This window comes from Euprymna scolopes, chromosome 44, assembly GCF_053919585.1.
Source record: "Euprymna scolopes isolate OS-2025 chromosome 44, ASM5391958v1, whole genome shotgun sequence".
NCBI lineage: Eukaryota > Metazoa > Mollusca > Cephalopoda > Sepiida > Sepiolidae > Euprymna > Euprymna scolopes.
Genome location: NC_136525.1, coordinates 7,052,655 through 7,078,747, shown reverse-complemented (window position 1 = coordinate 7,078,747; position 26,093 = coordinate 7,052,655). Strand labels below are relative to the sequence as shown.

At 36.7% G+C, this 26,093-nt stretch overlaps 1 protein-coding gene and 1 pseudogene across 3 annotated transcripts in view; one reads left to right on the top strand and one right to left on the bottom strand.

The window, feature by feature from the left end:
* Positions 1-26,093, bottom strand: part of LOC145268667 (tyrosine-protein phosphatase non-receptor type 23-like) — a 144,856-nt gene that overhangs the window by 14,733 nt on the left and 104,030 nt on the right. For all 3 annotated transcript variants that reach the window (XM_080124154.1, XM_080124155.1, XM_080124156.1), the window contains 7 exons: positions 22,563-23,655; positions 20,208-21,298; positions 17,392-17,488; positions 15,091-15,155; positions 9,401-9,538; positions 5,141-5,269; positions 1,518-1,570 (listed from right to left, as the gene is read on the bottom strand). In XM_080124154.1, coding sequence (XP_079980280.1) covers positions 1,518-1,570; positions 5,141-5,269; positions 9,401-9,538; positions 15,091-15,155; positions 17,392-17,488; positions 20,208-21,298; positions 22,563-23,655 — 2,666 coding nt within the window. The remainder of the gene's footprint in view (positions 1-1,517; positions 1,571-5,140; positions 5,270-9,400; positions 9,539-15,090; positions 15,156-17,391; positions 17,489-20,207; positions 21,299-22,562; positions 23,656-26,093) is intronic.
* LOC145268970 (5S ribosomal RNA) lies at positions 18,890-19,006 on the top strand (annotated as a pseudogene).

The following is a 26,093-nucleotide window of genomic DNA, read 5'->3' as shown; positions in this document are numbered from 1 at the left end:
GAGTAAAGGTCAAACCCAGAAGCTTGTCAAAACACGGCGCCTCACCCAGACGAGAGCCATCCATCACAATTGATGCCAGCTGGGGATCAGAGCGTTGATGATACTGAGCAAACGGTTCAATCTTTACGAAGAAAAGCTAGTATTAAAGATGGAGAGGGAGTGTCGGCACTTTAAATTGAGTTATCTCCCCGTGGCATATTAATAAAATTCAAAGATGGCTACCTTCAACGCGGTGTCAGAAAAAACGTGTTTTTCTGCTGAAAAAAAAAAAAAAAAAAAAAAAAAAAGATACTCAATCAAATTAAGTGAAATTTTTTTTTTTTTTTGGAGATCTTCAGTTCACAACGGATACGTACAATATAACCTTTTTTTCAATATTTTCTTTTTTTAATGTTTCGATTAAACTGTACAAGTGCCGCACTAATATATATATATATGTATATATATATATATACATATATATATACATATATATATATGAGTTTCCCCTTATTTTTTTATGGGACATTTTTATTCATTGTTTTTATTAAATACTAGACTACGTGTGACCCGTTGGGTCAGTATGTTATATTAGCTATGGAATTCATGTATGAGCATGACACTTGTGACGTAAAGAAAATAGGTTATTTTTGACATAACAGAAACATTTCTATGAAAGTATATTTAAATGAAAAATCACGGACGGATCACTCTAACATGAAAAAAAAATCCTCCCTATTCATGTAAAGTTAACTATTTTTCCAAATAATCGCTCAAAAATCGTAAATTAAACATGATTTTTCTACGAATTGAACGCCGCCGAAAGTCATTTAGCAGCAAAAATGCACATGAACCTACCGATGAGAAATATAAGAATGAAAAACCCATATTGGAATCCTTCAACCAAGTTATAGGAACTTAAAATCTAAAAAAAGAAATAATTAATAAAACCTGAAGCAAAAAAATAAAACCTAAATAAATAAAATAAAACTAATATTGAAACAGATTAGTAAATGTGTCAACAAATTCACCGTTATCACACAACTATTTTGTATCTAGAAATGTAAACAAAAAATAAGGAAGGAAGGAAAAGGGACGGATAGAGAGTAGCAGTAGTAGTAATCTTGGCTTTACTACAATTGTTCTCATGTTTGCCAACAGGTTAAAGTTGTTTAGTTGTCTATTGCAGACTTAGCACCTACATAATCCGACTTCTAAAATATTTATAATGACAAAAGAGAATTCATTTATATAACGATTAAAAAAAAAAAGGCATTAACTAAAGTTGTTAAATAGAAATAGACTCAGCACTTGCATAAGCCGATTTCACAAAAGTCTTCAATTTTAAAACAGAACTCAACTACATGAGGATGAAAAGAGGAAACCGTAACTAAAATTTTGTAAATAGAAAACGGGGATCATTATATATATATATATATATATATATATATATATATATATATATATATATAGAGAGAGAGAGAGAGAGAGAGAGAGAGAAATAAAGAAAGAGATTTGTATATAGAAAGCCAACTCACCTAACAGGCCAATTTTGGTATTGGAGATGAACAATAGTCCGTGCTTGTTTAGTCTGGAAAATAAATTAACATAGATAAAAGTGACACTTACAAAAAAAAAAAAAGAAAATATTTTGTCTTAATTTTAAAGTGGTAACTACGTGAAAGTTTACCAAAAAACATGTAACAAAAAAAAATATTGAAGGAAGCTGCAGTGGGTTCTGGTGATATGTAAGCTTCAAATTTTACATAAATTTCAATCGAAAAGACAAATTTCTGCTTAGTAATAAACAAAATAACCCTTGTGAAATCAATATAATACATGTGAATCATTCCGAAAGTAAAGCCATCTTTTTTAACTCAAAGAATTGAAGAGCTATGAAGACAGGACTGGTACCATTAGAACGAGTCACCTTTTGTGCCCCAGAATATATTTTTCTACATAGTCACCACCATTTTCAATGCAATTTTGCCAGCGATGAACAACGGGTGTGCATGGGTGACCAGAGCATGCTTTGTCATGCGAGGATTGTCACAAAAGCTTCTTTTTTTTTTTTTTTAAACTCAAATAGTTGAAGAGCTACAAAGATGGGAGCAGTACCATTTCGTGCTGAAAAATTAATTTTTCTACTTAATCATCATCATTCTCGATGGATTTTTGCCAGGAAATCAATGACAATATTTCTGCTGATGCATGTCCATGACAGGGGTTGCTTTCTTAGAGTCTCACACCATCAATATCTGCAACAAAGAGATGAACTTTTCAGGTTATGAATGCGTAAGTTCAGTCATCATAACAATGCAATTTACAATCCTCTATCATCCATTCAGTCGGATTAAAATAAATGTAGGAGGTTTTAATTTTGGAACAACCCTTGTATATATCAAATTAGAAATGATGTCATCAATGATGCATCTCTGCTTCTGATGCTCGGAGCCATTGCGGTCAGTGGACTGTCTCTCTCCCTCTGACTACCGACTGTCTCTGCTAATTCTGACAGCCAAACTCCTGACTCATTTCTACGATTCTCAAAGAAAGCCATCTCCCCCTCTTTATGACGTCATCAACCCGTATCACCACGCGACCATCATCAAGATTATCAAATCTCCCCCCACCCCCAAGTTAATATTCCTGGGAACTATTTTAATGTAAATATTTTATCTTTAAATAGCTATTTCACTTTGATAACTTTATTTCTGTTATTCAAACATACTTTTCTTTGTTAACAAGATATTTCTAACCTAAGAAATGACAATCAACTTGTCAATGAAAGGAAACCAATAGGGTAACCGGTATTTTCTGGGAGCCAATAACATAACACGTTGAGTGTGTGAGGCGAAAGAGACAGGAAGTCATTCTTTGACGAAACAAAAGTCATCTAACTCCCCTACCCTTTCATGAATCATTTGAGTTTTTAGTCCCCATAGCAAAATTAACATTTTCAGAGAGAACTATCATTAGAGGGAAAAGGAAGGCAAGATGGAGAAAGGAAGATGAAGAGAGAAAAAAAAAACAGGAAAAAAGAAACAAAGATAAGATGCAAAGAGAAAGAAAGATAGAAAATAAAATCCAGCTAAATAACGACAAGAGATAAGCCTCTTGCAATGTTTGGTGCATTTTAGGACAGGAAGCCAGTATCTTCAGATAGCCTAATCTGGTTACACCAGGGCAGATTTGTTAGGGCATCCTAAGTGGGGAGGTATGCTGCAAAAATGTTTGTTCACATTACCTTTACATTTCTGCATGTTGATAGTCTGGGGAGCAGGGAGGGAATTCCAAAGGCAAGTCAATACTTTATGACAATAACATGGATGCTCTATTAGTGGCGCCATCTGCGTGTCAGAGGTACGACTTATTGAGTGATTAGTGACGCACATTTAACGATTACAACAAAGGGCCTGGCAAGATTCGTTGCATTGTGAGATCACAAAGTGCCCCGCTGACAACACCACGAACCCCAACATTATGTACCAAGGATTTCTCTGTCGTCTTCTCTTCTTAAGGCTGTATCATCATGTCTCCCATTGGCAGCTACCACAGAGGTGCACATGGATTCACTAGTATGTAAAACAAATACAAAACATAACTCCAAACGAAAACACAGTCTCAGATACATTTTGTATATATTGGTTGCGGTCTGGGTGCATGTGTGACACCATTGTGGGAACTACACTTAAGTACTAAGGTCCGTATCTATATCTACTATCGAGGTAGTGTCTGTCTGTCAGTCAGTTCATAAATTCAGTTTCCCATTTCTTCTGAGCTACAATGCATCTTCAACAAAGTCTAACTCACAACTGACAGCAACTGGGTTCAACTGGCAATTCCTAACCATTGTCAACTGGACTGTCGTAAAACCCCTTTGCCAATCCTAAATATATCTCAGGTCCTTTTGTTCCGGTCATCTATCACGCTTTAATTATAACCACACCTAAAAATCCGTCCACACACTAACTCTAAAATATATATAATTGTGGTCTCTTTTTTTTTTTTTTTTTTTTTTTACATGGGGGTCACCACTTATCAAGGCCCAGGAGCCACTCGGGGATAAGGGTTATTGTGTGTGATTACTGTTAATCAAAGGGATAGTATCGTAGTAATAGTATTGGGGATTTGATAAGGTGTCATTACTTAAGGGGGTGGTTCATCAGGAATTTGTTTGTGTTGGACTTGAAGACATCCAAGTTGAATTCGGGGGCAGGGGGGAACAGGCAAGCGGCAGAGAGTTCCACAGCTGTGCTGTTCTAAGAAAGAAGCTTTGTTCATGGAATCTACGTTTTGATTTAAGCAATGATAAAGAGTGGGGAAAATTATTGACAGTGGTTTCAGCTAGTCGGGTGTTTTTCATGAAAGATTGGCGAGGAGGGGACCAGAAAATGGAGCTCAGACGAGCACTTGCCATGGAAATAACGATAAAACAGAGACAGGCTTGCAACATCTCTTCTGTGGGAGAGAGGTTGCAGGGAAGAGAAAAGGGCATCACCCACTAAGCCACAAAGTTTATTTTGTACCCTGTCAAGGCAGGATAGGCTGTTTTTAGCAACTCCTGCCCAGATGTGGCAGCAGTACTCCATCCTTGGATGTACTTGGCTTTTATATAGATAGAGAATTGCATCATTAGTGAGATATCTTCTGGAGCGGTAGAAGGATCCCATCATTTTCCCAGCGACCTTAGCCACAGACTTGATGTATGTGTTCCATTTCAGATCAGGAGTAAAGGTTAAACACAGAAGCTTATCAAAACATGGGGCCTCCCCTACACGAGAGCCATTCATTTCAATCGATGCCAGATGGGGACCAATCTTGTCAGGCCCTTGTCATAATCGTTAAATGTGCATCACCCATCGTTCAATAAGTTATACGTCTGACATGCAGGTGACGCCACTAATAGAACATCTATGTTATTGTTATAATATGTATTGACCAATCCCCTGTTCAGTCCTTTGTCCTAAAATAACCGTCCAACCTTGCTTTTTATTTCAACTGCTTTTTGTGTGTGTTGGTGAATAAATTCCTATTTATTGTCTTTCCACCACGATAAACCTATTTCCTCTTCTCTCGTTATATTTTTTCTACACACCCCCTCCTCCCACCACCGAACACCTGGAGTGGGGGCTTGATAGTAACACAACATGATACTTACTTCGGTATGGGTGAGGTAAATAAGTCGTTCTGTCCACAGATCTTTCGTTTTGCACGTCTGCAAAGTTAAGCTAATCGGGCCATGTTGGATTGTCTGCCCTTTCTCAGCCGGCCAATAGGTGGGGTATTTCTGCAAAGAATAAAATGAGAAATAATTATTTACTTATTAAAAATCTAGGTTGTGACAGGGTCAGATAAGAATGAAAAAAAAAAAATGAATAAATAAATAAATTCTTTTCCTTTATTTTTTTTGTGCACCAGCTATAATGGTTGAAGTTTTTTAATTCAAACAAAGAGAAATACGCTGACTGCCAAACCCGGATCTGGCCACTCCACTGGTTGGCTGAAAATTAACCAGTGGCCTGGTCAAATCTATATCCAGGTTGGTAACAGCCCAAGAGCTGGTGGGTGGAGCTAAGCCCTCAAAAATATTATATATTTAGAAGCATATTTTTTAGACCGAAGATCCTGGCTGGATTCTCTCCCCCAGGGTTCCCAATTGAGAAAGAGAGAGTCTCATCTTGAGATTCTCGTTCAAAGAAATTTTTGGCAAAGAGACTTTGTCCTCAACGAGAGGCGACACTTTGTCACTTGGTGACATGGCCCACGAAAGACTTACAAATTAGAGTAGAGACTCTTTTCTGAATCCCATCCTTTTATAATCCTGAAGAAGGCCCTTTGAAAATTGAGGACGAAACGTTGATAGTTTTCTTATGCTATAGTTTTTCCTTTTCTCTTTCACATAACGTCATCCCGTTGTATCTATTTTTATTCATAAATACTAGCGGGACCTGTGGAAATTCCACAGGGGACTCATTCATATGTAATATAGTGATGTTGCCATTCTGTAGATGTTCAGTGTAAATGGAGACGCTCTGATATTATTGTAGCTTTTTTGTTAAAACTGCAAAAGTATTCATCTAAGCTAGCATGAACACTCGGCAAAGCCCGGTCATAAAGTATGCTTAAATATGATATTTTAATTCTTGCAGATTTCATATATATTATTATAGAGTTAATGTTCTGTCGATTTCTATATGTTATACAGTTGCGATTTCAAAAATAAAAAAATATATCCATATCGTTTGGGTGCATTAGCTTCAATCGAAACCAAATCCCAAACTTAAAACTTTAGTTCTTTCAGCTATAATCGAAACCAAAACCAAGACTTATGAAGAATTCGCGATAAAATTATTTTTAAAAAATAGATTACTGGAGTTCCATCAGCTATAATCGAAACCAAAACTTGTGAGGAATTCTTGGTAAAATTATTCACAAAAAAAAAAAAATGGATGACTTCAGTGCAATCAGCTGAAGCCGAAACCAAAATTATGAAGAATACTTAGTAAAATTATTTATAAAAAAATTAAATGACTTGGGTGCTATCAGTTATAAACCGAAACCAAAAAACTTAGGAAGAATTCTTGGTAAAATTATTTATGACAAGAAATGGAAGTACATAACAATTAAATGACCCAGATGTAAGCGTGACGCAAAAAATAACACACTCGCTATCGTATTAATATATAGATTTTTCCATATAAACATCTTTGTTCTCTTTATCTTGTGAATCGGCTGCCCCGTGTCACCCCCCTCCACACACACACGGTTACCGGTCCATAAGGTGTTTGACCAGAATTTCACTTATATTTAAAAAACAAAAAGGAAAACCTGTATAATGTACATATTCATGACAAAATGAAAATATCATATTCCAAAAATCGCATAAATTGATAAATTAGTTTATATTTAAATAAGGAAATCATTTATAAACGATTAATGGGAATTCGTAGGCATTACAATATAAATCTTGCAAAAAGCCTTTGCCGGACATACAAAGAAAGTGCATGAACACACAAACACATTTTCGCTTTTATATAATAGACTCGTGGGGGTACCCGGCATTGCCTGGGTATTTGTAGGTGTTGGGGGGTGGGGGTGAAGAAATAATTAAAAAAAAGTTTTGGTAGGTAGGTAGGATCGAACCAGAAGCCTTGAGGTGAAGGTGCAAAATAAAGTGTGACACGTTATCCGCTAGGCCAGCAAGGGAGAGTAACAGAAAAACGTTTGAATTTATTTAAGTATTAAAAACTGAATTGACAGGTGCGCGTATTTAATGAGGTCAAAAAGAAATACTGCAGTTAACTTTTACTGCGAGGCAGTTTTTTTGGGTTTGTTTGCCCAACTTTGGCTGGTTTTGTTTCCTCAAGATGTTGGGGGGGGGGACCAGTTCGCCATTTAAAGGGGATTGTCCAAATTGAATAGCAATTGTCTGATATGGTCCTGGATATGACCTTAAACTATATCCGATGGTGAGGCCCCCAGCTTGCAGGCTTTGGGGAGTGTGGAGCCGCCCTTTAATTGCCATTGCTCCCAGGTCCACTCTGACCCAGACTGGTAGTATCTGTTAAGGTCCCAACTATGGGTTAAATAGAAATTGACTTTAAAAAACAAAAAAACAAAACAAATATACTCTATTAAAAAACTGTTTTTCAAAATCACTGGATTCGGCATTAAATAACCTGAAAAGGGTTGATATGCCGTAAAACAAAAACAACCAATTGTCTGATATAAGGGATTTCCCCCACATTGATTAAAAGCTGATTGCTTTCTGGACGTTCCCGGCACGAGGGCCGGAAACAATGCCTTTGCTTTGGATTAGTTTCACTTTATTTATACTAAAAAGTCGAACACACAAGAGAGAAGCTAAAATAGCGAGAATTTTGTAAAAGTCGATGTAAATAAATCTAGATGCGACGCGTGTTCGCAAATCGTACATATTATGATCTAGGGGGTACATAAACAGTTCTAAGAAATAGTAACCCTCTCCCCCGAGAACCCCGGCGAAAAAAGGCTTTGCTGGACATACATAAAATGTGCACACAGATTTTGCTGTCTATATATATATACTAGCGAGGGGTACCCGGCGTTGCCCGGGTGTTTGGAGGTGTGTGTGGGGGGGGGGGTAAAAAAAAAAAAAAAAAAAAAAAAAAAGTATGAGGATCAAACCCGAACCATTGAGGCAAAGTTGTAAATTAAAGTGTGAAAAAAAAAAAAAGAAAAAAAAGTGCAACGTTAACCATTGCCCCACAGCGAAATGCTAACGGAAACACGTTTGAATTTATTTAATTACTTGGATTTGGCAGGTGCCCGTTTTGATGACTTAAAGAGGTCAAGTTTGACTGCGGGATTTTTATTTTCCCAAGATGTTATAGGAAAAAGACTAACCCACATGCGGCGAGCGACAAATATTGAATATTTATCTTCCCGAAATCGAGCAAATTAAATAGACAGGCGAGCTTCGTTGTTAACTGTGAGATATTATGATTTATATGTGATATAAAAAGTTTTAAAAAGTTGTGAAGCAACCGACCGCTTCTCTGAAAGAAGCCTTTTGTAGACATACAGAAAAAGCGAACACACATACATACATTTTCCCTTTTATATTTATGGATATAGATTAAAAAAAAAAAATTTTGATATTGAATAGGATTAGACAAAAAAAAAAAAAAAAAGCATCTTTTTTCCTTGGCAGTATTGTATCTTCTAACCCTCCTCCTACCAGGTGCTCATAAGCTCAGTGAGAGTAGACCACAGATAGAGAATAAAAGTTCCTCAAGCTTCCTTTATTTATGACTAGCGAGGGGTACCCGGCGTTGCCCGGGTGTTTTTTAGGGTATGTGAAAGAAACCCGAAGCGTTGACGATGCACAGTTGGAAAATAGTAAAGTGTTTGAAAAAAAACAGGTGCGCGTTTTTGATTGACGTGACGGCGATAGGTATTCAGCAGTTATTTTGTGCGGGACAGTTTTGAATAAATGGGTTTGTTTGTTTTTAAAAACCCGCTCCCTCGTCTCAAAATGAAAGCTATAGTCTGATATGACAAAGTCGACATTGACCAAACTGGCTCTGGGCCTGTGATTAGAGTCGAGATTCGCTTTTTTTATATACCGAAAACCGAATGTAACGCGTGCCGATGCGGGAAATGTGCAATAATTAAGGTTTGAAAGTCAATAAAATTAAATAGAGAGGCAAGCTCCATGGATAATTTGTAGATATTACAATTTATAGATGATATAAAAAGTTTTAAAAAGTTGTGAAGCGAGCAAGCGCTTGTTTGAAAGAAGCCTTTCGTGGACATTGAGGAAAAGCGAACATACGTACATGCATACATACATTTTCGCTTTTATATTTATAGATTAATAAAAGAAATTTGATATTGAACAGGATTAAACAGCAAAAATCACAAAAGAACATCTTACCTTGCCTGATTCTGCTTCACTGAATAATTTGACAATGACCTCTGCCCCTTGCTCATAAACCATGAGCCAGAAATCAACAAGGGTCACGTTTAAGGGGAATTGGGTTGCGATGAATTTTGGACATGATAGCACAAGGTCCTGCAAGAAGCAAAGAAAACATGTTACAATAACTGTGACGTTTGAAGAACGAAGCGATGCACGAAAACAACTTTTATGATATTCGAAGAAGCGTTACATTTTCATTAGAGGGAGATCGCACGCACGTTATGTTCTTACCGATGCACGATCAAATAACCAAATAAAGTTTCTTATATACATACGTCTGCAGACGTTAGGGTTAGGGGTGCTTATGTGTTCAGCTTTCATGCTCTGCATCGTCTTTTTAACTTAGGTGAAATAAACTTTTGCACGCATGGAAACATAAGGAGACTTTGCCGAGTTTTATTGGCGAGAATTTACTTACGGAGAGAGACAACTTTTTCTTAATTACTAGCTGGCCACCTGGCAATGTCCGATCATACAATACGCTTAAACATATTTTAATTTATGCAGATTGCGTATGTATTATTATAGAATCAATCCTCTATTGATTATTGTATATTATGAGGAATAATTTGCCTGGTAGACTAATTCGCAAAAAAAAAAAAATAAATAAAATAAAAAAAATACTAATTCCTCTAATAAAAAAAATTAAAACTTAAAAAATAGTCATTCATCAAATTCTGTCTGTGTTTGTTTACAATCTCAAATCAGCTGATATTTGGACTTGACGATGAATGCCCTGGAAAAGTTACTTCTGATTAATGTTTAGTATTAAAATATGCAAACATAGCATAGAAATGATTTGTGGCGATTTTAAATGGTACCTCTTCTTTTATCGTAAATTTAACTCATTAATAAGAAAAAAATTAAAATAAAATAGCGAGGATTTTTACAGGGGAATATTTTATGCAACACTGGTGTAACGTAAAATATTTTATGTAACACTGGTGTAACGTAAAATATTTCCCCGATAAAAATTTTTTTATCTATAAGATAAGAATATTTTTAAGATCAGATTTTTTTTAATACTTATTGGATGATTTTCTGTACAAAACATATCTAAGAACACTGCCAGACATATAAATTAACTTTGTGAGAATTTTGCAAAAGACAGACTCAGCCGTTTCAGAATCGATAAGGAAGGAACACACACACACAGTGAATTTTATATAATAGTAGAGATTATTTAATAATTAGTTTACTAACTTGCTCCTATTATAACAGAGCATGTATGGGCACACGTGAGAAAACCAGCAGCAGCCAAAGGACAGCTGGCTAGTGAAAATATTAGCAGCAGCAGCTGTTAAAGCACATATGCAAATTAGCAAATGTACATGAGCTTGCATTACAAGATGTTGTGGTGGCACCCACTCATTTACATATGTGGATAATATTACACATCAATAGCAAGACTCGGTTAGTCTGAGTGTGTGTTAACCAGAAGCCACCGAAGGCCGAGCCAAGAGCAGATATGTTCTCCAGCCAAGACTCTCTTACCTGACAACCATTATGTAAATATACTGTAAATATACTTTTCCTAATACACTTCTTACTGATCTACCTTTGTCAAGTCTTCATTTGTCTTGCCTTATACGTTATTTGGTTCAACCTGCAAACAGTTGGCGACAAAGATGAAAGTCAAATATAACACAAAAAAAAGAGAGAAAAAATATGCCATGTGGTTGCGAAGAGAAGCAAGTTGCGTGCTGAGCAAGATAGACGTATAAAGTCGAGGGCGAGCACCAGCATCAGGTGGCGGTGACAGAGACTTTTAAAAAGCGTGTGTGTGTGGGTGTGTGTGAAAAGACTTTGGAAATAAAATGAAATGTATTGTTTTGGAAGAACCACGAATACATGTATTTTATTTGCACTTTTGTTTTTTTATTCGCATCAGATGGCGTGTGGGTTCAAGAGATGTTTGAACTGTAGCGGCACAGTTAAAACTTAACGGCCATGTTACACTAAAAGGAGAAGGAAAAGGAAAAAGAGAAGATAAGAAAGTAGAGAGGGGGAAACGGAGAGAAAGAGACAGAGATGGGGGAAGAGAGAGACAACAGGGAGGGAAGACAGAGACAATATAGGAAAATTGTTGTTTTTGTTTTTAACTTTGCAGAACATGACTGAGTTTTGCAAAGGGAGAGGAAAAAAAACAACCACATCAATGATTGGTGCATTTTAAGTCAGGAAGCCAGTATCTTCAGAGAGTCTAATCTGGAAACACCAGAAGAAAAACAATGGTCCAAATAATTCAAATAATGCAAACATGTTTGTTTTTCAAGTCCAATGTAAACAAATTTTCATTGTAGCGTCCACTCAAATGATCAAATTCTGACCAATTTCAATTAAATGTAATGTAAACAATTTCAACCATCATCTCAAATCCTCAAGGCGTTGGTCTCACTGTCAACCTGATAAATTCATAAAACCATGGCTTCTGGGCTTTGATAAGCAAAATTTAATAGAAATTTAAATATAATGTAAACAAACATCTTGCTACCCACTCATAAGCGGTGATTCATTAGTACAAGAGACGTTCCAATAGTAGTGTCTCCTATTTTTATTATTTCAGCTGAATGGATCACAGGAGATTGCAAATTGCATTGTTATGATGACTAAACTTATGCATTCATGACCTGAAAGTTTCATCTCTCTGTTGCAGATATTGACAGTGTGAATCTCTAAGAAAGCAACCCCTGACATGGACGTGCATCAAAAGCAGAAATGCGTCACTGAATTCCTCTAAGCAGAAAAATTTGAACCAATCAACATTCACTGACATCTGTTGAACGGTTAAAAACTGATGTAGTTGATGTCAGCAAAGTTAGGAGAGGAGTTCATTGATTTCAGAGTGGCGATAGAGATAGAGTGACAAAGCTTGCTTGCCAAAGTGGATTGAGAATGGTGGTTACTATGTAGAAAAATAAATTCTGCAGCACAAAATGTTGCTTGTTTTAATGGTATCACTCCCGTCTTCGTAGGTCTTCAACATTTTGTTTTTTAGTTAAAAAAAATAAGAGGACTTACTTTTGGATCGATTCTCATACAAACGCTTACACTTATTACATACTTACATCAAGCCGACTTGGGTTAATGTTAAGATAATGTGGATAGGAATTTGTTCACCGAGGTAGACAAAGGAGAGCTGAGGTGAGGTTGTAATCAATATTTTCCTCATTTTTGCCTAATATGGACATATGGTACGTCTGTGATACTATTTATGTTACTCCCTGCCCTCAAGTGTTGGGTAGTAAAAAGAAAAAAGAGAAAAGAAGTATAACTAAAGAAGAAATAGGTTTATCGGCAGAACAAAGACATAAGTTGTTCACCAATACACACACAGGCGAGCTGAGGTGTGGTTGTACACAAGGTGTGGCAGTGGACAGGAACAAAAGGATCTGAGATATATCTAGAATTAGTTTTAGGATTAGCAATGAGTTTTGGGAATGTCGGTAGGTTTTGTGGTAATGCGTTTTATGATGGCTGGGATTACTTGCTGCGTTTTACGATGGGCCAGTTGAGGACAGGCGTCAGTTAGACACAATTGATGCCAGTTTCGAGCTGGACATAATCAGAGACAGATCGTGGCTCGAAGGAGATAGAGAAATGACCTGATCAACCAACTAACGAACACTACCTTGACAGTAGATATAGATGTTGACCTTAGTGTTCAGAAGCTTGATGGTGTCACACACCCACCCAGAGTTCAACATTTACAGAAAGTGTCAGAGTCTGTGTTTTCTATCTTTTTTTTTTTTTTATTACATTTTCACCGCAAACAAGGCACAGTGCCAGTTTGATGTAGGAGGTTACTATCTAGGACAAAAATTGTAGGGATACTATGTGTTGCATTTGCACAAATAATTAACAAGAACACGAAAGTAAAGATATAACAATAATATATTAGGAAGAAAAGTTATATACATATTTACATGTCTTCAGATATACTTCAGTTGGAGATATTCCGGCAGGTGGCGTGTTGCAGGTCTTACTGGAGGCAACATAGGCGTCTTGCCTATTTGGCAGTCGTTGCCGAACTCTCCCGGTATTGGTGATTGATACCTTTATATATCGCACTCACCCGCCTATGTTAATTAGTGGGCGTCACCACAACACTACATAAGGAGTTGAGCAGCAAGATGTCTGTTCACATTACACTTGAACTTCTGTATGTCAGTCAGGGAAGCAGGAACCCGGAAGGGAATTCCAAAGTCTAGCAGTTCAGGGGAAGAAACTATGAGCGTGGAAGGCTTTCTGACATCTGGGGATCTCTACTGCGTAGGGGTGGGATTTTGCTGCCTGTCGGGTTTGTTGAGGGGTATTTACATGAGGGGGGGTACAAGAGCTCGTAGTTTGTTGGAGTATCTATCATTAAAATGGTATCACTCCCGTCTTCGTAGGTCTTCAACATTTTGTTTTTTAGTTCAAAAAAATAAGAGGACTTACTTTTGGATCGATTTTCATACAAACGCTTACACTTATTACATACAAGTTGTAAAACAGACAGAGGGATGCAACATTTCGGCGATGGGACAGTGGTCGATTATGTTATATTTTTATACTTGTGAACCCGTGTTTGCTCCCCTCCCCCATCAACCGTCAATGCATAAAAGGACAACGATGCAGCCAGAACCAGAATGAGAAATCCACGCTACATAACATTGCGGGTCAGCAGCAATCGTCTGTCAAGCGGGATACACATTCTTGTGACACAGGCTCGAATTGAAAAGCAATGTTTTTTTTAGGGTTTATATTGATAAGCTACCTTCAGCCATATTTGATTTTTTGGATGATTTAGTTTCGTTGTTTTATTTTAAGGCACATCAACCCTTTTCAGGTTATTTAATGCCGAAGCCAGTTATTTTGGAATAATATTTATTTGTAGAGTTTGGTTTGGTTGTTTTGTTTTATGATATGAAATATTTATTTGTAAAGTTTGATTTGGCTGTTTTACGGCATATCAACCATTTTTGGGGTTATTTAATGCCGAATCCAGTTAATTTGGAAATAGAATTCATGTTACATCCAGTTATTTTGTAGAAGGTTTTTATTCTTCAGGCTTTTTGTATCTTCAATCGCTAGTTTATAGTGTTTGGTTGTTTTTTTAGTGGATTTTATTGTTTTTGTATCTTCAATCGCTAGTTTGTAGTGTTTGGTTTGGTTGTTTTATAGTGGATTTTATCGTTTTTGTTTCCTGCTCTGCAGAACATGAATGAGTTTTGCAATGGGAGAGGGAAAAAGGGTTACAGTATTAATGTTTGGTACATTTTAAGTTAGGAAACCAGTCAGGAAGTGGGGGAGATAGAAAGAGGAAGAGGAAATTGGAAGAAGGAAAAGGGGGAAAAAGGTGGGTTACTGTTTTTGTTTTTTGTTTTTGCAGAACATGATTAAGTTTTGCAAAAGGAAGTAGAAAAACAAAAAGCATCAATGTTAGGCGCATTTCGTCTCAGGAAGCCAATATCTTCACACAGCCTCATCTGGTAGCAGCAGTGATTTCGGATGAAACTGAGAAGGTGCATTAAATTTTAATCTGTGTCTGCGACTGGCTTGAAACCTATGGTACCATGTTGATTTGACCTGATGATTCATTAGTACAAACACTTATACCTTACCCCCCCCCCCCGTCAGGTATAATCTCGTCAAATACTTACATCAAGCCAACTAGCGTTGATATAGTCATCTTTTTGGCTTGTAAGCAAAACCCTTGAGTCGTCATCTAAACGAAAAATAAAAACTTTTTCTAAAATTGCACAAATTTTGTATTTGATAGCAAAAGTTGAAAATAATTTAGAAACAAGGGAAAAAAATGCAGAAAAAATAAAATGGTGTGGAAATTTTTAAAACGAATGTGAAACATTGTTGATAAAAATGTAAAATTGCAAAATATAATTTTTTTTAAGTACAAAAATGTAAAAAGTGTAAAAAGTTATAAAAAAAAATTGCAAAATATAATTTTTTTAAGTACAAAAATGTAAAAAGTTATAAAAAAATTGCAAAATATAAGTTTTTTAAGTACAAAAATGCAGAAAGTGTAAAAAGTTATAAAAAACACTGAAAGATGTAAAAAAGATGTTAAGAAAAAATGTTAAAGAAAAAGGATATTCAAAAAAAATGTTAAAATAATCTTTTTAAAAATGTTAAAAAAAAAGATGTTAAAAAATGTTAAAAAAAAAAAGATGTTAAAAAAATGTTTAAAAAAAAGATATTCAAAACAAAAAAGATGTTAAAAAAAAGATGTTAAAAAAAAGATGTTCAAAACGAAAGATGTTCAAAACGAAAGATGTTCAAAACGAAAGATGTTCAAAACGAAAGATGTTCAAAACAAAAGATGTTCAAAACAAAAGATGTTCAAAACAAAAGATGTTCAAAACAAAAGATGTTCAAAACAAAAGATGTTCAAAACAAAAGATGTTCAAAACAAAAGATGTTCAAAACAAAAGATGTTCAAAACAAAAGATGTTCAAAACAAAAGATGTTCAAAACAAAAGATGTTCAAAACAAAAGATGTTTAAAACAAAAGATGTTTAAAACAAAAGATGTTCAAAACAAAAGATGTTCAAAACGAAAGATGTTGAAAAAAGATGTTCCCAAAAAAAAAGGTTTTTCAAAAAAAAAAAGCAAAAGATGTTCAAAAAAGCAGAAGGTTATTTGAAAAATACAAAAGACGTTAAAAAAAATAAGTTGTCTAAAATAGCAAAATGAGGTTAGAAAAGTCCAAAAGTGTTAAAAATCTTAAGATGTTAAAAAATCAAAAAACGTAATAGAAAATGTATATCATAAAAATATGTATAAATTAAAAAAATGTAACAAAGATGCTAAAATAAAAACTTATAGCATTAGATCCTTTTTTTAATATCATACACTACTACATAGCTATTTCAAGCCAAAATTATCTCCTAATTGGAAATGTCAAAAACAAAAAACATGAAAAATAAGTAAAATGTGAAAAAGAGAAATAAAAAAAATGTAAGAAATAAAAAAATGTAAGAAAAAAAAAAATATCAGAAATAAAAAAAATGTCAGAAATAAAAAAAATGTCAGAAATAAAAAATGTCAGAAATAAGAAAATGTCAGAAATAAAAAAAATGTCAGAAATAAAAAAATGTCAGAAATAAAAAAGATGTTAAAAATAATATGTTCAAAATAAAATATGTTCAACATAAAAGACGTCGAAAGTAAAAAAGATGTCAAAAGTAAAAAAAGACGTCAAAAGTAAAAAGATGTCGAAAGTAGAAAAAGATGTCGAAAGTAGAAAAAGATGTCAAAAGTAGAAAAAGATGTCGAAAATAGAAAAAGATGTCGAAAGTAAAAACAGATGTCGAAAGTAAAAACAGATGTCGAAAGTAAAAACAGATGTCGAAAGTAAAAAAAGATGTCGAAAGTAAAAAAAGATGTCAAAAGTAGAAAAAGATGTCGAAAGTAAAAAAAGATGTCGAAAGTAAAAAAAGATGTCGAAAGTAGAAAAAGATGTCGAAAGTAAAAAAGATGTCAAAAGTAAAAAAAGATGTCGAAAGTAAAAAAAGATGTCGAAAGTAAAAAAAGATGTCGAAAGTAAAAAAAGATGTCGAAAGTAAAAAAAGATGTCAAAAGTAGAAAAAGATGTCAAAAGTAAAAAAAGATGTCGAAAGTAAAAAAAGATGTCGAAAGTAAAAAAAGATGTCAAAAGTAGAAAAAGATGTCGAAAGTAGAAAAAGATGTCAAAAGTAGAAAAAGATGTCGAAAGTAGAAAAAGATGTCAAAAGTAGAAAAAGATGTCAAAAGTAAAAAAAGATGTCAAAAGAAAAAAAAGATGTCGAAAGTAAAAAAAGATGTTGAAAGTAAAAAAGATGTCAAGGAATGTAAAAATGAAAAAGATGTTAAAAATAAAATGTCAAAAATAATTAAGATTTCAAAAATAAAAAAAGCATTAACATTAAACAACAACCGATAAAGAAGCACTCAAAGTCACTTACAAGGCATTACGTGCGGATCTCTATTTTTCATAGCATCACACCGAGCTGCAGCCATGGAACGTTTCCGACTTTGTTTTTCTTGTTCATCACAAAGCTCCTGCACAACAAAACAAAAATTTGAGAATTTAATATTTTTACTGATGGAAACGAGTTCTGGTTTGAAACTTGTTAAAAGTAAACAGCGTTGGTTAATTTGAAAACCTCATCGAAAATGAACGTCAAATCATAATATTTTCAAACACATGAATCAGTAACATTTTTTAAAAAATAAGATTAAAATAAAATAAATATGAAACAAAACGTCTAAATAAACGAAAAAGAAAATGAATGTTAACATCATTCAAAAATAAATATTTCACACATAATATAGTGGCAAGGATCGTAACAAATTAAGTAAAGAAGATTTGGTGAGGTCTTCAAAATAATAAGCTATTTTCTGAGATTATGCTGATTAAAATTATACCAACTTTGTAGGGATTTGTTGTGTATTTTTCAAGTTTTAGCTGGAAATACATATACACAGACAACTGCCCTTTATATAATCTATATATCTATAGATTTCATTCTTCATCTGCCAAGAGCATCGACCACGCTTGGGTTTTTGTGACCCTAAATAGAGGGGCTAGTGGGTACTACACCTTGCCCAAGGGTGATCCAGCACTGCAACGACTAAGTGGTAGTGACATGCGGTGCTGGTTCATCTGTTGTGCAAGCGGATGAACCAGCACTGCAGTGCCGACGCGGTTAACAAGGGTGATGTACAACTCGACTCGGGTCTGCGTCAGCCATCGGATGCGGCTTATTGCATGTGTGCAGACTGTCCTGGCCCGTCCTTGCATCTGTACTTTTGCTTTCAGCGGAGAGGGTGCTAGCAGTACTGAGCAAGCTGCTTATTCCTACTTTGCCTAGGCTGGGAGATGAGGTGAAAGTCCTGTGACGATGGAGTGAGGGCGTACCAGCAAGTTTGGCGTCGCTACCCAGATTTCCTGTCATCAGGTGTCACATCTACGGCCGGGGTTTCAGAGCTCCGATTGGACTCATGTCACACCTTCAACAGACACTAACACTGCGCCATCGTCAAAATCAACAAACTGCCCGAGAGAGAGAGAGAGAATATCTATAGAAGTGAGAATATGTATGTGTGTGAGGACACTTCTCCACTTCAACGAATTTTTGATCTACAGACTTGAAATTTGGTATATAGGATATTCAGACATGTGGAATACTTTTTAATTGGCTTTCACCCGAGAAAAAATTGCTGCTAAGGGATCAAAATTGAAAAATTAGTACATAGGGAGTCATTGGAGTTTTACCTGTTTGTCAACTGTTTCATGACTGCGCATGCGTGAATGGTTCCCATGACAGATTACTTACATCAGGAGTTACGAAGTTTGAAGTTGTTGAGGTTATTTGACTCACTTTCCGTTTTGCTTTTGATCTCAGCTCGAGTATTTTTTTTTTTTTTTTTTTACTTACAAGAAGTGAACTGTTTAGAAAAATATACGGCATAATCACGTTGACACACCGGTTCCCGCTGGATCACCGAAGTTAAGCAACGTTGAGCCTGGTCAGTACTAAATGGGTGACCATTTGGGACTTCCAGGTGCTGTATGTGCTCTCCGCTTATCTCTGCATTGTTTCCAGTCGTCCTGGTTTTCTCCTTGCCACTGGACTCAAACAGTGCCGATTCAGGAGAAGTGTGGTTGGCGATTGCGTTATGTTTAATACCTACGGTATTTCTGTTTAGAATAAATTAGCAGGGAGAACCAACGTTGCCCGGGACTGAACGATGATTAATGAATATTTCACACTCGTATATTTTTATTGTCACCGAAATCCGTGAAATCGCCCGGGAGGAAGCTTCACATGCCTCCGTGCGGTAACTTAGTCCAAAATATATGTTATTCTAAATTGCACTCTAGAGAATCTACTGTTTCTTTTATAAAATTATTTTACAGAAACTTCTTTCCAGTTAATAAAAAAAAAAAAAACATTAAGAAATTTATGTGAAGGGTTTGAACCTACGGACCACGTCCTGAAAATAAAATAAATAAATAAAAAAATAAAATATAAAAACATGCTGTGAATTAACCCACAGTAGAATGTAACTGTTTACCCTCGAATAAATAATAATATATATATATATATACTAGCAGGGAGACCCGACATTGCACAGGATTGAATGATGTTCAACACTCGTATATTTTTATTGTCACCGAAATCCTTGAAATCGCCCGGGAGGAAGCTTCACATGCGATAACTTAGTTATGTATAGTATATGTTATATATATGTATAGTTATGTATAGTATATTGCACTCCAGAGAACCTACTATTTCTTTTACAAAATTATTTTATATAAACTTCTTTCCAGTTAACGAAAACAAAAAAAAACATTAAGAAATTTATGTGCGGAGTTTGGACCTACAGACCACGTCATGCAAAAAAAAAAAAAAATGCGCTGTCCACTTATCAACAGTAGAATCTTCATGGCCCATTGTTCTATCATTGTTACTAAGTGACGACATGGAAAAAATGGCTTAACTGATGATAGATGAATTAAAATAACAGTTTTGATTAGCGGTAATTATTGGGGGTATTCTGAGACAAAACTCAAAGATTACTCCCAGACTTATACACTAAAGTTCTGTAATTTTTAAAGAAAATCTGTTCAGCCTTTTCGGAACGAACTCTCACACACAGAGTTGCATTTATATAATTGTAGAGATAAGAATTCTGCATTAATTAAAATATAATATTTATACGTATTTTACGACCGGGTAGCCTGGAAGTAGATGTATAGAACGGAAAATCTTACCTTCCATATAGAATCTAAAGGGCTTGGTCCGTTCAAAGTAGGTTTGCACATTCCATCGACCATTTTCTCAAATTTTTCAACTTCCATCACAAACTTATCCAGGGTTTCTTTGTCCTGGTACGGATCTTGCTTCAGGGTTTGCTTGATGGCATGGTTTTTCATGGCTTCCTCTTTCTGCAGTTGAATTTCCTGCGGGGTTAATACCTGCGGGGTCAGCATGCTGTCAGGAATGGTCGATTCGCGGACATTCTCAGGACTAGAGGAGAGGATATCGTCTAGTGAAGAGGCTGTGGATCCGGACCACTGACGAGTTAGCTTCGCTGGGTGGAGGATTTGCGGCGAACCATGGGTCGGTGGTTGGGGATGGGTTTGCGGTGATTGTGGTGGCGGTGCTGATCCTGGCTTCTGCGGCTGGTGCTGTGGTGAGGGTTGATGGAGGGCTGTCGTCGTCGTCGTCGTTGTCGGAAGGTTTGACTGCGACGGCACACAGCCTGGAGACGGAGCAGTTGCAGATTGCGGCTTTAGGGAAGGTGTTTGATCGAGTACTGGTTGAATGGATGATACGCTAGAAGGGGCCGGAGGGATGGAGACAGGCTGGCTCTGAGGCTGTGGGAGCTGTTGAATGTTCATACTCGCAGGAACTTGCGGCTGGTGTTGGGGATAACACTGCATGTTTTGGACTCCACCCGACGAGTGCATCTGAGATTGTGGTTGTGCTTGCTGTCCAGGGTTAGGGTTATGAGCAAACTGCTGTTGGGAAGTTTGCTGCATTATATGAGTCTGTTGGACAGGGTGGGGCTGCTGTACTGGGTGGGGTTGCATTTGGTTGACCATACGGGGCATGCCTTGTTGAGAGGTTGCATAGGTATGATGCGGAGAGCTTTGAGATATTGGGGTTATTCTTGATGCTGGATAATGAGGAGACCCCATCTGCTGCTGTTGGGGCTGCGATTGTACTGTTGATTGAGGATGAGTCATGTTATTATATGACTGTGGGGGTATCCATTGCTGGGGAGGTATTATTTGTTGTGGGGATGTGTTCTGGTTCCACTGTTTGGGGACTTGCTGGGGTATATTTTGGTGTTGAAGACCTGTGGAAAAGAATGAAAACTAAAGCAATATCTGATACTGAGGTTGTCGATACTACTGGAGCATTTATTTTGTTTGGATTTTTTTTAAGTTTTCTTATTTTACGGTGTAATGTGATCCATAAAGGCGAGAACAATAGTCCGAGTAAACGAAATACAAATTAAAAAATTTAACAAAATAAAAATTTGGTTGAAAACATTAATTACGACAGTTTTAAAAAAAAAAGTCTAGCATGCAGGGTACACCCGTTCTGACAAAACTTTACTTTCACTATAACTAATGCTTGTGCAAAATTTAAAAAAAAAAAAAATCCAAGGTTATTGAGAAAAGTACAAACAAATGAACAGGGGACCAAAAGGAAAGCATTTATGAAATTTTAATCTTTTTTTTTTTTTTTTTTTTTTTTTGCAAAAACAATTTCTTCAACAGCATATTCCTTCAGTATACAAAAAAAAAAAAAAATTTACAATAAACTAGACTCTTTGCTTGTTAAAAACAAGCAAAGTTATACCCCGTTGAAATGAAGAAAAAAAAAACAAACAAAAAAAACTACAGTACTAACCCTATGCAGGTTTAACTGGCTTCCTCCAAAGGAGGAAGTTCCATGGGAGTATGAAATTCACAAGTGAACCCCAATCGCATGTATATTCCTGTTAGGGAAGATGATAACATTATGTTTTTGCAACTCTTGCAGGAAAGTGTTGACACTCCTACATACAGCACCTGGTATTCCCAAATTGGTCACCCATCTGGTACTGACTAGGCTCAATGATGCTTAACTTCAGTGTGTCAACGTGATTTTGCCGTATACTCTGTTGACATAGAATGAGTGGTTTATATTATAAATTGATGGTTGAACATGGTTAAATTTGTGCTCACTTTTTGCATTAAATATTAATCTTTATTAATTCCTAACTATACATCGGACAGCTACCATAACACTTACTTCGCTGCACCTTATCATAGGAAACATCCATACAAAATTTCAGTCAGATCGGCCAGTAGTTTCCAAATAATTCAAATAACTCTTGCTTCCCTTATTTTGTCCTTTAGTCCTCACATTCCATGAGTGATGTTTCTGACAACGAGAAGAGAATTGCTGTTTACTAGGTCAGAATCTATTCCATCTAAAACTTATCGTTGGCAAATTTTTGACCTTGAAGTACTATAATTTTTTCATTTTAGCTTCTTACATCAAATGGCTTTGTGCATTGTCTGGAGCGATTTCCATAAAAAATATAAAAATCCTAAGAAAAATTAAGTTACCTGCTGCTGGTTGATTTTGAGGAATTGGTTGCTGATGTTGGATCCTCGCCATAGGTACTTGGTGCTGAGGGGCATAAGATGAGGCAACCGAAGATGCTGGGTAGTTGACGTGACCCGTCGGCAGCTGGGATTGAGAAATAGGGCCACTTCCTGTGTAATGACCACTTGGTTGAGGCTGAGGAGCGGCAACACCACCAGCATAATGAACACTTGATGGAGGTGTAGAAGTTGGCATGTAGCCTGTAGACGTCCAAGCTTGTTGAGGGGAACCTGAGTATGTGCTCCCAGGATGAATGTATCCCTGGGGATGGGCAACAGAAGCAGGTACACTAGATGATGGCTGTGGGCAATTTGTAAGGTGCTGTGGCTTGCTAGGGGTCGTTGGCATTTGATACTGGTTATGGGCAGGGCTACAAGTGGCATCCCAGTTCTGTTGGGATGTGGGACCACGGTTAGGTAATACTGTCGGGACCGAGACACCTGGAGTTGGGATCTGGTATCCAGATAATGCTGTCTGGAGATTAGGAGTAGGAGTATACTGCTGCTGCGAGACGGCAGCCGGGGAATACGACGATGCGTGGGGAACAGGCATGCGAGGGTTTTGGTTCGAGAGAGATCTTGAGGGAGAAGAATACCCCGACCCAGGTGTTTGGTATCGCTCGACATAAGGGTGTTGCTGTGAGGCTACGGGCACACCAGAGTACATTTGATGGGAAGGAGTAGTCGTAGCAGGCACTGAGGGTGGGTAATGGGGTGCCTGGCTTTGGTAAGGGGGAGGGGGTATGTTTGGTGGATATCCTTGCTGATAAGAATGATAGGGATCTGTATACATAGAGTCCATGTGCGGACCAGTAGATCCCTGGTAGCTAGTGGGGGGTATTTGTGGCGGGTTTGAATAGGGAATCTGAGCAGAAGGGATATGTGCCGGGGCACCAGATACTGTAGAGCTAACAGGATATTGCAGCTGATTTGGTTGGACCTGAGTACCTTGCGGAAGTGGTCGATGTGCTTGTTCAGCTGCAGGGTACTGCTGAGGATGGCTTGAAGTTGGAGGTCCCTGGATTACTGTAGAAGTTGCGTGACTCATCTGGGTCTGAAAGAAAAAAAAAGATAATTGAAAAAAGGAATATTATTTAACAAGTCAAACTGCGATGACTGGATCGCAATGTGATTCCTACGAACGTTAAAATGCAAATAGCTACTGTTGCTTGCACTCTTCGCTCCATTATAATTCACGGAAAAAAAAGAAAGAGGAAACGAAAGAAAGGAAAAAAGAAAAGAAAAGACAAAGAGAGAAGAAAAGTCAACCGACTTACAAAAAATAAGGAAAAAAAAAAAATATTTTTATTACAAAGTGGGAGACACACAGCGTTACTTGAGAATGAATAATTCTTTTTTTTTGGGGAGGGGGGGGGGAAGAGATGATGACCGACATTGCTTTGCGTGAGCAGGTCCACCTTCCCTGGGCCTTGCCTTCTCTTTTGGATAAGAGGTTAGTTTATTGCTAATCACCTGAAGTGCCTCTACCGGGGAATGCCGACGGGGGGGGGGGGCTACACGAGCATCTTTTGCAGGGTTAGAGTGTTCTTCCTCTGGAGCGCTGACTTTCCAGTCCCACTTTATGACCCTTGTGTCACATCTTCTCATTAAATACGTAACACGCAGTTTAAATTGTGCTGATCGAATTGCAAAGTGATTCCTACAAACGAACGCTAAAAAGCAAACGTCTATAATTGCTTGCACTCTTTCTTTCTTGACTTTATTGGAATTTGCTTTCCTCTTCACTTTCAAAAGCTAATCATTTTTTAACATGAAGGCGTTAACCTTGCATTAGTCCCATGAGGCGTTTTGTCACTCCAATTTTTCTTAAGTGCTCGTAATTCCTAGTTGGCAACTTATTTCTTTTCCTCTCTCCCAGTACTCTCCCGACTCAGTGAGCATATAGCACATGTGGTATGGTGCAGTTGTAGCTCAGTTTTCCTTGCAGAACGGAAACCATATATTTTTGCTGAGATGGTTGATTACTTCTCTATTTAACACAGATTCCAGCAACATGCTTATGACGCACAGGAGACTTATTGGCCTGTACTGAGAGGGAGATGACCGATCACTCAAATTCTGAAATACAGGCCATACTGATGAGATTTTCCAGGGTGATGGGAAGCAATTCTCCTTAAAACAATGTTTAAACAGTTTTGTAAGTATAGGTGCTAGTTTTAGTTGAAGTTTTTTTGAGTACTATAATTGGAATACCGTCAGGGCCTGTTGCTTTACTGGAATCAAGGTTTTTAATTAGCTTGGCAACATCACGTACAGATATTTGTATATCACAGTGTGTTTTCTGATGCAGGATGAAATATTGGGGGTTGGTGGCTTTGGTCACAAAGTGTAGAATTAGCTGCAAAGTTCTTGGCAAAGAGTTTATTGGGAACCAAGTTGCTGCTCAGCTACTTTGGACTTGACGGACTGAGCATACAACTCTCTTGCATTCTTTATTACTTTTTTACAGTGGTTGCTGACAGTCCTAAAATCGGTTTAGTCTCAGTACATCTATTTCGTTGGAAGTAATGGAAAAAGTGATTTCTGTGCACAGTGGTAGCAGCACATTCTGGAGAGAACCACGGCTGGCTGTTAGGTTTTTGCTGGAACTTTTTTTTAGGGTATGAAACAACATTCATGAGCATGTTCCAGTCAGCCAGTTACATATATTAGTGGCCTGGCAAGGCTACAGAGGAGACAACCAAGCAAAAGAAAAAAAAAACAAAAAAAAAAAACAACAAACAAACTTAAGCAAAATTCATCCCAAAATGGTAAAACTAAAGCTAGCCTGCCAGGACACTATATATATATATATATATATATATATATATATATATATATATATATATATACACAAACACACAAATGGAGGCAAATTTAGACATATTTAATTGGTTTGAAAATATAGTTTGTTTGTTTTTGTCACAAAATTTTTACCATAAAATAGCATTATAATCTTCAAAAAGCCTGAAAATTTTCATGTAGTTTCGTACCATAGAACCAAAAATATGAACATTTCGATATTCTATTTGGCTACCAGTGTAGATATATCTAAATATCATAATATGAAGGGTCGCGTCGACTTTAATGGTCGGCTATCGGAAGAATTCCTCACTGATAATGGAGTGAAGCAGGATGATATAGCTGCCCCAACATTGTTTTCGCTCTATCTGACTGCTGTGCTCTGGTATGGTTCCTGCGATTGTGATATGGGTGTTTATATTAGATTTTGAATGACTGGAAAGGTGTTCAACCTCAGAAGATTCCAAGCTAAAACACTTGTTAGTGATGGGTTTGTTAGGGAGCTGTTGTATGCTGATGATGCTGAAATGGTGACATTCCTAGTTTATATGCAATTAGCGATGGATCTCTTCACGAATGCTTGTATCTGCTTCGGACTGACAGCATTAAGAAAACTAAGGTCATGTACACTCCCGCTCCTGTTGATCTGTATGTGGAACCTGATATCTTTGTATATGGAAAGCGCCTTGA